The sequence below is a fragment of the Heliangelus exortis genome, chromosome 2 (assembly GCF_036169615.1).
Source record: "Heliangelus exortis chromosome 2, bHelExo1.hap1, whole genome shotgun sequence".
Taxonomy (NCBI): Eukaryota; Metazoa; Chordata; class Aves; order Apodiformes; family Trochilidae; genus Heliangelus; species Heliangelus exortis.
The window spans coordinates 70,818,836-70,833,959 of NC_092423.1; the positions used below are offsets into that span (position 1 = coordinate 70,818,836).

At 37.6% G+C, this 15,124-nt stretch overlaps 1 protein-coding gene across 1 annotated transcript in view; it reads right to left on the bottom strand.

Annotated features, from left to right (window-relative positions):
- CDH6 (cadherin 6) overlaps positions 1 to 15,124 on the bottom strand; it is a 56,261-nt gene that overhangs the window by 3,989 nt on the left and 37,148 nt on the right. Inside the window, exons 6-11 of the mRNA XM_071736632.1 lie at positions 14,391 to 14,578; positions 12,790 to 13,043; positions 6,862 to 6,998; positions 2,239 to 2,360; positions 1,329 to 1,446; positions 991 to 1,242 (exon numbers count right to left, since the gene is read on the bottom strand). Of these exons, the coding sequence (XP_071592733.1) occupies positions 991 to 1,242; positions 1,329 to 1,446; positions 2,239 to 2,360; positions 6,862 to 6,998; positions 12,790 to 13,043; positions 14,391 to 14,578 (1,071 nt within the window). The remainder of the gene's footprint in view (positions 1 to 990; positions 1,243 to 1,328; positions 1,447 to 2,238; positions 2,361 to 6,861; positions 6,999 to 12,789; positions 13,044 to 14,390; positions 14,579 to 15,124) is intronic.

Below are 15,124 nucleotides of genomic sequence, written 5' to 3' on the forward strand. Positions count from 1 at the left end.
TTGAGAAACTCATTACTGTATTGTTAAAGCCTGAGAATTACAACATGGTCTTTGACTCTTCACTGGACAGGGAAAAATTTTTAATAACAGAGGTCAGGGTGATTCTGCAGTGGTGGTGAGCATGTCCAAGGAAGATAGAAGCATGGTAGTAAGAAATGGATTCACTGGGGAAACATTTTCTCCCCCTGCTTGACCCTGCTGCTATAAATTTGATCTGACTCCCTTCTTTCCTGGGCAGATACTAAAGGTGACGAATAACATCTCCCTGAGAATTGCCTGTGTTGTATAGTATAGTTCTCCTTGGATTAATATACTATGGCTAATGGCCAAGCAGATTGTCCCTGCTGTAGAAGAGGGATGGAACCTGAGACAAATGGGAGAGATGTTGCAAAGTCCTTATTTTTATAAAAAATAAAGGTTGAGCACCTGTAAGTGCTGTAGCCAGAGATCTGTATGCCTTCCACACTCAGGATCCAACCTCTCTGAAAGGGAGGACCCTGCAGCTTTTGTGAGGGTGCTTGAATAGACACTCCATTTCATCATCCTTTTCCAGCAGAACAGAAGCACTGAGAGTTGCTTCTTCTCGGTTTAGACATGGGAAGTTCATCATTTAAGTTATCTGGCCTTTTTCTGTCGTCAACAGAAAGACACCTACAGAGGGTGATTAGTCTGGTCCACCTCAGATACCAATAAAGTCATTTTGGGGGGCCTGAATGTCCCTCTAGAGGTTCCTGTCTCTTTCCACTTAAAAGAGGGTGGAATCCAGCTGTCTTCTCTTGCTTGGACATCGCTAACTTTCAGATAACTAACATCAGGCAGGATGTGTTCTATACACCACACCTATAGCATCCCTCAGAGGAGGAAATACAACAATATAAACACAGCATAAGACAAGGATATCTTTTCTTTGCTCTTGCTTTATCTCTGGTATAATGACTTGTAGCAGTCCAAATATTAATGAATGGAACCAAATGCCTCTGAACTACTCACCGAGTAAAATAATTATACAGAGAAGAATGGCAATAAGAGCTCCAGTGCTAAGACCAGTAGGATGAATCAAGGCTTCTGCATTACATGACAGCATCTTTCCCCGATGGTCACAAGCACATACTCGAATAGTCACAGTTTCAGTGCTGCTCTGGATAGGGTAGTCATTGTCTGATATTACCACTGGCAAGAAGTAGGTACTCATTTCATGCCGGTTGTATCTGTTTTTACGGGTGAAAATCCCTGCTGTATTGTCTGAAACACAAAGCACACATTAAATCTTCATCTGAAGATTGAAAGCCAGGATGAGATAACAAAGAAAAGTCTTCCTAGAAATTCACCTCTGTTGTCCTGTAGTGTAAAGTTTGAGCTGCTGGCTGCCTCGGGAGCTAACGAGAATGAAAACTGATGTCCACTGTAAGAGTCATCTTTATCAACAGCACTTAATGTTTGTATCAGCTGAAACAATAAGAACAAAATTATCTTCAAAGTCAATAGACCTTATGCTTACTTATGTACTCCAGGGTTGGAATGAAATCTTATTGTATTAATTTCTAAATTCTCCTTCAAGGCAGCTGATGCTGCTATGGTGAGCTTAAAAGAAGTGGTCCATGTGCTGCCAGTGTGGTTTAGGATTGTATTCCATACCACCAGCCAGTAACATAATGACTTTGAAAGTTGGCCAGAAAATCATGTTGAACAAAAAAGCAGGCTTGGGTTGATGCCACTCCAGATGGGTAGGAAACGTTTTCATGTGACAAGCAATAGAGATGAAAGGTGAGACAGTCCAAGCTGACTGTATATTTAACTACCCAAATCTTATGTAACAGGAACTGTTTGGCTGAATCTTTCAAATTATGTTACTTTGAACCACTCAGTAATAGAACTGGAAGAGTGAGAATTATTTGGCAGGAAACAGTTGTACCACAGACAGGACCTGTAACAGCTTCAGACCTGAGACTCTTTTTGAAGGAGACAGTGGAGGAGCCTGAATAAAGCAGAGAATCACAAAAGGAAAATGTATGAGGGATAACAAGGTGCAGTATGGAAAACAACAGTGTAAAACACGCTGTCACATTAGCTGCAAGAATACTAAGTGAAATCAGAAGCTGTGCAGCCACTGTTTGGTTTAATTTTGAAAAACTGACAGTTTGATGCAGTGCAAAGTATACCTCTTGAGGAGTTGATGCAGGAGTAGTGGCAAAACTCAATTAAATTGGAATATTTTCTTAGTTCATGCAGACAACACACCTGTTCTGCCTTTGCATTTTCACAGACGAAGGTCTCATAAAACATGGCAAACTCAGGAGCATTGTCATTTACATCCAAAACCTTAATGAACACTGGGACACGGCTGCTTTGTTTTGGGTTGTCTGAAACGATAAAACCAGAAAGAATATTTTATTTAGCCCAGGTACTGACAATGAAGGAGGAGAAAAAGAGAGACTAAAGGTTTCACTGCCTTCACTAAAGCCTCTCACTTGCAACACTCCACTTGTATTCTGTTGATTTCTGTGGAATGCATTATGGCGTGAATTCCACAAAGCTGTGCTGTGTTTTCATTACCTGGATTCTGTGTAATCTATACAGTTAAGACTGAGTAGGAGTCAAGGATTTAAAAAAATCTTTGAACACTCCAAGGACAATTACGAATGTGTGACACACACACACACACATGTAAATGTAACACTAGAATTAAATAAAATTGATTTTTTTTAACCTAAGTTATACAGTTTGGTGGCAACAAAGTTTCTAGAACATATTCCCTTCCTTAACTCTGAAAAAGGAAGACTGAAGAGTCATGAAAATGGGCTTGAGCACTTTTCCTCTCTACCTCTTACATATAATATTCAGTCTTGTACAAATCTCATGACACTGTTCCTTAAGCTATCATGATTACCATTTTATTATAGAACTAGTAACTGTGGCTGTGATCACCAATACTTTCCAATCTGTTGTGAATGAATTTGGCTGATATTTTAGAGTTAACACTAAAAGCTATCAGCTGAAGAACATAAATACTTCATAGAATCTGCAAATCCCATTATGTAAATATTATTTTTTTCCCTATAAGGACTTTATAGTGCCAACAGGTCAATTTTTACATGGATATTCCTGAACAAAAAAAATGATGAAAAAATGCTGTCAACTTTCTAGGTAAAAACGAAACCATTTGGCAATGCACCACACTGTATATAGAGTACTCCTCTTCCTGTTAGGGAGAGACAGGCTTTACTCATCTTTAGTCACAAAATAAGAAAGAAAGGCAACAGGCAGCAACCTTGCCTAGGAGCCATGAATGGTGTGATAGGCAAGATTCTGAGGCAAAGCACCACATCATAGCAATCATCAACTCCTAAAAGGTGAATAACTTGCCGCCCTCAAAATAATTTGCCATCACCAGTCAAAAGGAAACCACAAGACATTGCCAGGACTCTGTCTGTGTCCTTTGTGCTCTGTATCACACAAAAAATGATCCAGACCTACCTGCCCCAGTGCCTGGGAGTATGTGGATGTAGAAACGGGAGAGAGTGAATGAGTGTCATTTAAATTAGTTTCATTTAAAATAAATACCCTCCCTTTCACGAGAACGCATACTGAGTTTTGCTATGCTAATTTCCTACCCATGTTAATATAGTTTATGAATGCATTTTTAACCCATAATTCAAGTGACAAAAATAGTGTGATATAATATAGCAGATCTGAGACTCCATACGCTTCTACAAGCATTCATTATAGTAGCTTGTTGAGTCAGGCTTTAATGGAAGTCCTATTACTGTCTTTATCATACTTTTATAAATATGAAAATGCCTCCTTCAAAATTGGCACTATAGTTGTATTACAGAGCTCAGTCATTTGGACAAAATATTGTGCTTCAAAGCTCCACAGTTTCATTGAAGTTAATATGATTCCATTAGGCATAAACCTCTTTCTAATACGAACCATTGGGTAAATACATTCAATGTATAAAATAACAGTTTACATATGATATAGACTAGGCTGAATTCTATGCTAAACTACATCAATACAAATGATAGTTTTTTATACTAGGCAGAAAACAAAGGTAGTCATTTGAAGTTGCAGGTCTATTGGAAAGGCTATTTTATAAAGGTATACCTTTCGAATAATACATTCAAATATATGGGCAAATGTGTTTCTACTCCACTCAAGAATTATAACTGTTTTCTTTCCTGCTTTCTGAACTGTGGAGTATGCATTCTCATTTTACTTCTAGGTGCTTAAGATTCTTACAAGTTAAAATGGTACTGTAATAAACAGAAATTTCATAAAAACTGTGCTTTATGGGCACAGGACTTTTTACTCATTTAATGGAAATGTATGTTGAAATATATGTATACATCTTTAAGCCTTTTTTGCCATCTTTCAAATTATTTTTGCAAATTAATTGATGTAGGTTAATGCATTTGAATTATCCTCTAATTACTACTGGGCTCCATCTCCAAAAAAAGCTCCACGTGCTCAACAAACTGCTTAAATCTATTCATCACTACAGTGCTCTTGAGCCAGCAACAAAACTAGTCCAGGTTTTTGGGGCGATTTTTTTGTTTGTTTGCTTGTTTGTTTTTAATACCTCCTCAAAGGCCTGTAAATGTTTGATTTACCCCTAAGTGTTAAGTAAAGAATATTTAAAAATACTCTAGGAACTGTCTCTGGTAAATCAGCTGTAATTCTGTAGCTGTGAAGCAGCAGCCCAGTGTACTGTATTTTGTTGCCAGTTTGCCTTCTGACTGTGGCAGACGTACTGACCCCGTGCTACACCAACTATTTTTTTGCAGCATGCACAGCACGATTCTCACTCAGGGCTGCTGAGCAACTGCAGCTCATACTAGAGAAAAAGAAAAGCACTAAAAAAATGGAACTATCTACATTTACTGACAATTCAAGACAATTAAAGGCAAAACAACTGTGCTTTTATTTCTTGTCTACTGTAAAATAAAAAACATTTCTGAAAAGTGTTTCTCCATATAACTTTATCATGGTTTTTTTTACCAGTTTTAATAACAAAGGGAGTAGCCATCTATCTGAATGTACATACTGCCTGTGACCTGACTGGATATTTCTTTCAGATTACTTCAGTGAAATATACATGGAGCTTGATATGGTGGTATGCAAACAGTGATTAGCTAGAATTTGATGGACTTAGACTTCATCTGGTCTTCCTAGAAACTATGATTTTAGCTAGGGACGTTAAGCAGTGGTGCTTTCCAGTGTAGTCTTTTGAAAGCAAAATCAGTGACGTAGTATTGTGTAAACAGGACCTGCATTTCAGCCAAGAAAATTGGATTTGGAAGGTATCTAACCCAGTCATGCCAAATTTGGTCAAGGCTCAGTGAAGCACAGCCTAGGAAGTAGCTTGTTGCAGCCTGGAATTAGGCTAAAATCTAAATCTAAGGATCTAGACTAAAGAGGAGTGGTAGTTAAGACAGAAACCTGTGTCAGACACAAAGGTTTAGTTGAGAGGGTTTGGCCCAGTACCCTTGGTCTGTCCTAAGGGGAGAAGGCAAGGAACTAAATGAGTATTTCATATAAATGTTAAGTTGGTTTCCAGACAGTATATAACGTTCTGTATATTATTTCAGTTCTACTGGTATCCGTGCAAGTGTGGTTCTTAAGTGCTCTTGCTATTCCTTTCTTTTCAGGTGTTTATTTTTCCCCTCCTCCTCTACCCAGGAGCTCAGTCCATAGTGTACAGCTCTTGACCCTAGATCACTCCTTCAAAGACCTACTAAGAAACACCAGCAGTCAGCAGTAGGTCAATGTTTAGTATATTGACACCACGTATCCAGGGTTAAAAGGTGCAGACGTTCAAGAGAAGGAGAAAAGTATTTAGAAATATGACTCCCGTAGGCTTTAGCCCACTACCTTTTACACAGCCCCACCTGCTCGCCTCAATAGTATTGTTTCACATTAGTATTCAGTTTTTAAAAAGGCCTACAGAATGATGAAATCTAGAGCCAAGAACTCCTAAGTTACACACTTCTCACACACATGCAACATAAGAAAGTAGGGTTTATACTATCTCAGATTATGCTTTTTCAAAAAAAGCCATTTAGGCTCTGAGCTGTACAATACTTTGTGACTGCCATAGAACTGGTATTTGTAATTAGGTTTGTCTACCATTCCAACATCTTTCACAATTGTACTGTGACGCTGCAAAAGTGAATAGAATTGCATTGCCTAATACTTGAGCATGTCACATGCCTATAGTTATTATAAGAAAATATAGAGGATTGTTCATTAAAGCCACCTAGCATACACATCCTTATCTAGATTCCTGGCATTTCATCTTCTGATATCAACATGATTATTATAATCACAAGATTACTTCTGAGCAATCCCAAACCAAGTGACAGACTGATTTGTAACTATAGCTCATAATTTCAAAGGACTCTAAATAAGTTTAAAATTGAAATCCTTAAAACTGATTAAGATCTGGGCACCTAGTTCAGCCCAGCTGCCTTAGTCTTACTAGAAAATATCCAGCCTGTCCTATATTCAGTGTGGATGAGACTCAATTCTGCCATGGAATGCAGTTTGGCTTGAAAGCATCGTTTTTGCTGCGTGCCAGTTCCAGAATTCAACAATCATGTTAAAAGTGGAAAATGACTATTACTGATTAGAAAATGCAGAATTATTATCTATCCTCCCTGCTCGGCTGAGTTACCTCTTCATGAACTCTGTCCCTAGCAAATGCAGAGCTGCAGACCACCTCTTGCCATTTCCGCTTCTTCATTAGTATTGAGTGGCCTGTCCATATAACCTGACATCTGTCCAGCTGTGCTTTCCACACACTCAGCTAGAAGGCTAAATTCATTACATCAGGTACAGCAGTGGTATTTAGGTTTGACTTACTGATCTCTGATGCTATTACTGTAATGTTGTGCCACAGCAGTGTTTCCCGGTCAAGGGGTTTTGAAGTAAAGATCGAACCATTTCCTGAATTGATGTTGAATACTCTGTCCATATCAGTGTGTCGATCTACAGAGTACCTGCGAATACAGAGATAGGGGTTAGGAGAATGCTTTCCTTTTAATTTCTATGTTCTTAAACCATTTTCTAAGATAAGACATCAAACAGCTAGTAAATGGGGTCGCCTTTTGTTTTCAGTGCAGGCTTCGGAGTCTTTTTATATTCACACAAAGAGCTTGTTCGGAGAGTCTGCATAATGACACATTGGAGGTTTGATTTAGAAGGTGGAGCACTGTCACTGAATAAATGAGTTCCTGTAGAATTTACATACCTCTGAGAACCATCAAAGCTTTGATTTTAGTGAGAAATGTGAAGTCTGTGTCCTGAAAGATGTGACTTTTTTTAAAGCTGAGTTGGTTTTCCCATTAGAAAAACCTATTTTTGTGGTTTGATATCTCAACTGTTCCAAACAATTTCTTACATAAAATTTTAAAGTTGGGGTGCATTCTTGCCTTTCAGTTCCCAGTGTTTAAATAGACTTCCCCTCCCAAACAAGTAATCAGGAAACAGATATGCTATTTTAAAGTTTGTATCATGTAAAGATCTGCTTTAGATCTTTAAAACTAGCATGATCAGCCCTGCTTGATAGTATCTAGATGTAAAAATGAATGCTATCAAGTTCTAGAGGAACTAAGAGTCAAAATACAGATTGAAATTTCAATCTGATCTTTCACTTTTCCTGCTGAACTGAATCCAACTTCTAAAAGCAGAACTATCCAGTCCAGGGGAGAGGGTGCTACCCCACCCTGGTCCAAATGCTGTGACTTGGTTTCTTGCATAAATTACAGAGGTTCTGCTCTTGTTTTAAGCCCAGATGTGTGCTGATGTACAATTCAGGACAAAGCTTTAGGAAGCCCAGTGTTCTCCCTTGGTCCTCTTGCAGGCCACATCGAGGGAGACAAGGCAGCTACTGCTGTCCCTTGTGTCCAGGCAAGAACCAGGATATGGATGAGCAGGTATTCAGTCAGACGAAAAGTGGGCCAGGAGAATGACTGACAGGATTTCAGAGAATGCAGAGCCTGAAGAAAACAAAAGTTTCCATTCCCTGCCCTGCCTTGGGAGCAGCTGTATGACATGTCCCTTATTATGCACAGGTTTCCCATTGACTGTGCAGTGGCTCTTAACTTCTCAGAAAGATATTGCATGGAAGGAGGAAAGAGAATAGTCCAGTTGAAATATCCAATTCTGACAAAGTTTTAAAACAACTAACCTCCTAATTTTCTTGTAACTGCATTGCTTTTTCTCCCTTGCAAGTAAATAGATGGGATACAATATTCACAACAAATTAGATCGGTCTTATTCTACAATGACAATTTTAGTGTAGCCTACTATCTTAAACAAAACTGTAGCAATTATTAATTATTTTCACTAGCCTGTTTTCCCATCCCTGCATTCAATTCCTATGGAAACAATCAAATGAGATTCAAAGGTACTCTCACAAAAAGCTAACTTCCTTTGGTAGGACTTGCACAGACACAGCTTGCTAGTTTGTCAGGTGTGGATTTAGTTTTTCTTATTTGCTGTCATCTGACTAGCAGTACCTCACCTGACTGTACTGTCAGCTGTGGTGTCACTAACCTGGCTCCTTTATGCAACACTATAATGTTATCATCAGCTTACACAGAGTATGTGAGGAGTTTTGTAATAGGCAGTGCTGACTGACAGGACAGCTCCAGCAAGCTGTGTTGCTTTGTCCATATCTAAATAGTGCGTGTAAATTTGTTGATGTAGCTGAAACATTTGATGGAAACAAGTTTATACAAACTGGTCTGGCTCTCTTATATTTTGACAGAGTATGTATTTGATATGGTAAACATTTCATTTTAACTTTCATTCATTCAGGCTTTTATATGATATTATGTTGGTATTTCGTGAATTCAATTATTTTTTCAGATATTCTGTAATTCATTTCCATATCTTTCAGCTGAAATACTTTGGTATTTCCATTTTGCTCTAAGTCTAGATTTTGCATTCCTATTTAAAATATCAGGATTTTTCCATACATTAGCTGTTCCAGCCAACAGTAATTGTATGTTTCAGGCTCTTATACAGTAAGATATTTAAGTAAGCAGCTGGCTTTAGGCATGAATTTTCCACTTGTTGTTTTTTTTTTTTTCTTCAGTTATGATTTCACTCATTCTTCATGTTATGAATTGACTTAAAATATCTCAATGCCTTAGCATATTTTAATGCCTTAGCATATTGCAATCACTATCTTTCCTTTGTAAGATTCCCCAAATTCAATCTATGAAAAAGTATCTTGAAGAAATAAAAAAAAAAAAGAAATGTATTTTTCTGTGGTTCTTTCTAGGGTTACCAGAACTGCAACATTGAGGACTGCTTCTTAAAGATATTAAAAATGTTAAAATTTAAAGTCCTTTTAAAAACATGTGTGTACTCAGTCATTTGTACAGTGGAAAGTTAAATCACAAAAAAAAAAAACCAAAACCCAAAAAAACCAAACCAAAAAAAACCAGCCGGAGAGCAGCTTCTTAATGAAATGTTAATTTTATTACTTCATATCCAAAAGAAAACACATACAAGGTCAATGAAGTTAAAGTATATTCTAATTATACCATTAACCCTTGTCTAGAAGGATGATTTTAATAAGCTAGACTGTCACTTCTCTTTCTCGGTTTGTATAAACCAGTCTCTTTTGATCAAGGACTGCTAATTATGTTGAATTAGTGGTGATTCTGACTTATGGATCATAACCTAGAAAGAATGAAGTAGACAATATTAAACTCATTTTGCATTTATTTAATAAAATTACTGGTGTGTATTTGTCAGATATCAGGAGTTCATCACTTTCAAACACTGAGGAATTGACAAGCTAGGAAGTTAAAAGGTATCTATGTAAATTCCAGTCTCTCCTTGTACATAGCAGGAAGAACAGGAGGGTGAAAGAAAGAATCTAAGACATGCAAATATGTTGTCAGTAAAATACACAAACAAAATTAAGCCTTACATTTGTTTGTAGATCATTTTCATCTGGGATACTTTAGTAAATCAAATCACAGCAGGGAAACAGTTCCAGTGACTGATGAACTTCATTATGCTTCTGAAGAGTTACTATAGCAAAAAAACTCAACTAGCAATTTAAAAAGATCTGATGTACAATACAGCAGTGCTAGTTGCAGCATTATCTTTTTCAGCATTCACCGGCTCATAATACTTCTGCTTAGGTCAAACACAAGCAGAATGCAAAACTTTTTTTTTTATAACACAGCTGGACAGTGGAGTGTGAAGCATGAGTGTATTAATGTCACTAGGCATGGGTGCATACTCCAGTACAGTCAAACATCTATTGGTTTATTTTTGTATTTTTTAATGTAATGTCACAGCAAAGTTTATTTATAAGGGTTGGACTGGTGAAATGTAGCTCTATCAACACACAGGTCACAAATGATTATGCAGTCTTACAGCCAGGGCAGATATCTGCTTCATATTTTGCTAGTGCTTCATTGTCTCCTGATGCTCAGCAGCTTGCTTTCTAATGTAACCACAAGTCAGGAAGATTTGTGGGTCAGGAAGGAATATGTTTGTGAATTTTTCATAAAGCATTTTCATAATGATATTGTGAAGGTTTCCTTTAATGGAAGATCAAAGGGACTTTCATCTAACAGAGTTAGGGCTCAGTTTGTTTAAAAAGAGAAATCTTCACACAGGAGAAAATGGAAGGTTTTCATTGTAGTATCAAGTGTCTAAAGATTTTATTTTTAACCATCAAGAAAAATTGATGAGCAAGTGACAAGTCATATATATACAGTCTAATTGCGTCTTCCCTGAAGCTCAGAGTGAAAATCAGATTTAGTATCTCTATTGCATGATGAAAAAAAAAAAATCACCCTGTCAAAAAGATGCAGACTCAACCCACGGCCCTAAACTCTAGGAGAAACCCAAGATATTAGCACCATAAAATTACATTATTGCAAGCTAACAAGTCTCAGACTACTGCTGATTTCCTTCTCTTACTGTCTTTCATGTTTCCTCTCCTATGTTTATTTCTGTTACTCTAACCTCTTCCTCATTTTGCTTTTTCCTCTGCATTCACCTTGACTTTTGCATGTTATTAGAGATAAAGGAGACAATTTTTCTGATATATTTTGCTCAAAAATTATCTGATACTTTAATATGCAAAGTACCTATACTATATTAAGCAACCTTTGAAAGATAGGTAAGTTTTAGCACATGCATTCAAATAATAAAAAAGAGCCAGTTAGACAGGACTCAACAATGAACACCATAATCCCTATCCACTGTAAATCGCTTACAATTAGGAGCTGGTGCTGCTGTGAAATGCAAATGATTGTGGCTGTCACCACAGGGAAGTACAGGGAAGCAGGGAACTACTACCCTCACTCTCCAGTGCCATTAGATATAAAAAAAAAAGCAGATTCATATGAAGACTGCAAGGGGCCTGCCTGGGTGTCAGCCCAATCAACTTTTTTATCTTTCTAGCATGCCCATGAAGCCATGCTATAGAAGGTGTTCATTCTATCACTGAGCTTCACCAAAGTCAGCAATTGCTCCTTATGTTACTGTGCTCTGCTAGTCCAGAATTCCCTATCATTGTTATACATTGTGACATGAAGGAAAGCAACCTTAATTAAGAAAAAGAAGTTTTAGTCTTGACCAAGAGTTATGTGCCTGCAGACTGAAGATAGAGAGGATTTCTGCCAGTGGTATTTTAGATTCTTCATCTAGGAAATGAAGATGATACAATATTTACTCCTCTCACAAGACAAACTAAGAACTTAGAAGTTACTCATGCCTCATGAACATTGCCAGATATCTTGAGGAAAGACAGTTGTTTGCAGAAGTGCAGAGTTTTGATGGACTGGATTTTGATTAAACCTGAGTCATTCTATTTTGATCTTAAGACTACTGCTGCATTTCCAAGTTGTCCAAGTCAGAGACATGCTGAAAACTGACATGGATTTAATATTGCTGCATTTTTTGTTTCCTCCTCTTACCGTCTTGTCAGTGAAAATGAACTTTAATTGCAGCACGCAACTAATTAAAAGTTCTTTTATCCTCTACCCAGTATGATTTAAGAGCTCCAGTATGTTTTCATATGTACTGAAACTATGTACCTGTTAATTTACAAAAAATGAAGGCTTAGATGTAATTACTCCAAACTTAATACTTCCTGTAAAACTAGTTTATTGATTCATGGCAAGAGTAATTTATAGTTTGTGAGACTGATACTTATTTTACTAACCTTACACTGATACAAGTGAGATCACACGATACAAGTGAGGTCACACGATACAAGTAGTGCACACGAGCTGCTTTTAAGCTGTTATAAAAATGATTATTGTTATTCTTATTGCTATTATTATTTTTAAGCTACTATTGGCAGGTTATAGAAGGTAAATATGACTTCTGTTAAGCATGTCAGATGGGAGAAGAAAGTGATGGGTGTGCTGAATCACACACACACAACCAACATACAGCCAAGAGGATACACTGTGATGCACTGGAAAATGTTAAAGGTGGAAGAAGGACACTAATATGTTCTTACTGCTCTGTTTGCAGTAAATTTTTCCATAGTAAAAATAACCACATGCAATTGTCACTGAAGAGGATAGGATGTAATTCGAGATGCGAGAGTCATGCAAACAATCACACACACATAGCTTTGCTCAAGTGGGAGAAATCATTTGCCATCTACAATATTCTATATTTAAGTATATGTGAACCATTTTTTTGTTAAAAGTGGGGTTTTTTTGTGTGTATTCTGACATGCAAAAAGCAAACTTAAAGATGTAAAAAATTTACACACAAGCTGAAATAGTCTATGCTTACTTGACAGGGTTCTTTGCAGCATCTGGATCCTGAGCAGTTACTGTTCCTATTACACTGTTTATCGGAACATCTTCTTTCACTTCCATTATGTATGCTGGTCTGCTGAACACAGGGGGCTCATCTACATCCTCCACCTGAATTCTGACTGTAGCTGAGTCCTTGAATGGCCCCAGGTAGAGAAATCGAGGGTCCACATGAGTATTGGTAGCTTCCACTTTCAGGATATACAGGTTTTTATTTTCAAAGTCCAGTGCCTGGGAAGAGGAAACAAACCCAAAAATTTGAGAGGTCTATGGGGTCCATATGGTCCATATGAACAGGGGGGTGTCACAGAGAGGCCTCTGCTAGCTAACAGGAGCCTAAACTGGAATTAAAATGCCAGCAGACAGGAGAGAGAGACAGGACTTTATGTCACTGATGATGCATTAAGGATAAAAACACCTTTTCAAGAATTCTATACCTGGAACTCCTAAAAACCAATTAATCTTGCCTTCTCAAATAACCGTAACTCTTCATGCCTTGTATTCTATAATTTTTGGCATTTGCTTGTTTCTTGACTATGCCTTATCCCCGAGCACCACACATTAAAGAGGGGAAGATTTTCAATGAGCTGCTTGTAAAAATATTGGCATTCCACCACTGAAAGGAAACACCATGACACTTGGTGTCTGGATATCCAGGAGCAGCCACCAAGAAAAACATGATTTTGTGATAGGCTATGACTATATCACATGTTGTCAAAAGTATGAAGAAGCAGCATTTAGTGACTCTCTTCCAGAACTTAGAAAATGTGGGGAAGAGAGTAGTTGCCCCGTTTTTCTGTTATGTTGTGGAAGATTCACAGCTTTTGTCACCAATTGACAGAAATGCAAACAGAGTTAGACTGATATCATAATTAGCCCCTGGAAGGCAACTCTTAAAAAACAAGTAATGACAGGTGTCTAAGTGACATCAACAAGCACTGCATGTTTGGAAAATCTACACAATGTCTCTCTAGTGGTGACTGAACTTGAACTGATAGAGAATGATATCTGTAACCTTATCAAGCTTGCCCGATAACCCACTGTAAACAACATTTACCAAACCATTTCTGACAGCCAATGTGCAACCTAGTAGATGATGTCCACTGCAATCCAGCGAGGTGCTATGATTTTTTTTTTTTCTAAAGCAAAAAGTCTGCTGCTGGATTCATTAGTTATATTTTCTCAAAATGTGAATTAAAAAGTAATTGTCTATGAACTTTAATACATTAGAGCTATGCAACTCACCATCTTCTGATAGCACAAAATAGGCAATGTGATACTGATTATTTACATGGTCTTATGACCTTTCTAGTGAATGAACAAACCCTGTAGGTACCACAGGGACAAAATCACTGTTGGATGGTGCTTCCTTGAGTTATTCTGTGGTTATGTTCAGACTGCAGAATGTTTTTCTCAGCCTTGTATCGCTCCATAGATTATTTATTCAGATCCCTCAAAGTACGTGCATTGGTTTAGCAACACCACATGTTGCACTGAAAGTGGGAAAAACACATTTGTGCAACATAAAGTTTTGACTGGCATTTCACAGGCTGGGATTAAGCATGTTAAAAAGTGCACCTTTTTTACTGTTATAATTCCTTCCTGTGTGTCCTTGTCTGTCGTAATTCCAAACATGTCATATCCATCCCCCTCCGTGATACTGTATTCAATCTCTGCGTTTTCATCCACATCAGCATCGTTAGCTTTTATTCTGCCAACTGGTGAGGCAGGCGGCGTAGACTCAGGAGCTCTGAATTGATATGTGCCTACAGCAGACAGAGAAGGAAATCTGGTCAGTCTCATGGTATTTTGGACACCATGTCGAAGCCCACTACCCATGCTGGGCATGTACAGATGAGCTAGTGAGCTACTGTGTCTTCAGGACTTCCTGGGGACTTTCGTGGGGATTAAACATAACTTATTTTTTTATCTCTTTTCTAGCATGGAGAATGGGCATTTTGTTTTCCTAGATACATGTATCTTTAGCAAAATGTGTCCCTTTCTAGACATTACCAGGGTCTCTGTTGAACACATCAAAATTATATACGAAAAATGTACCGGGGCCAAAAGACAAATATTAGTAGCTGCCAAAGGCCAAGGCAGCTTAATAACACTAAAAACAAATTCAGCCCAAATGCCTGTTAATAATGTGCTACATTGAATTATCTGAAGAAACTACTTGGGGAATGTTGGCATTATGAAGCTGTATCTTTGGCTTTTAGATTGAAGACACTTATGTCCAGAGATGTATAATTAACTCATTAGAGTCAAAGTGCTACAATCTTTCTTAAGTTGGTCTAATTTAAATGGAA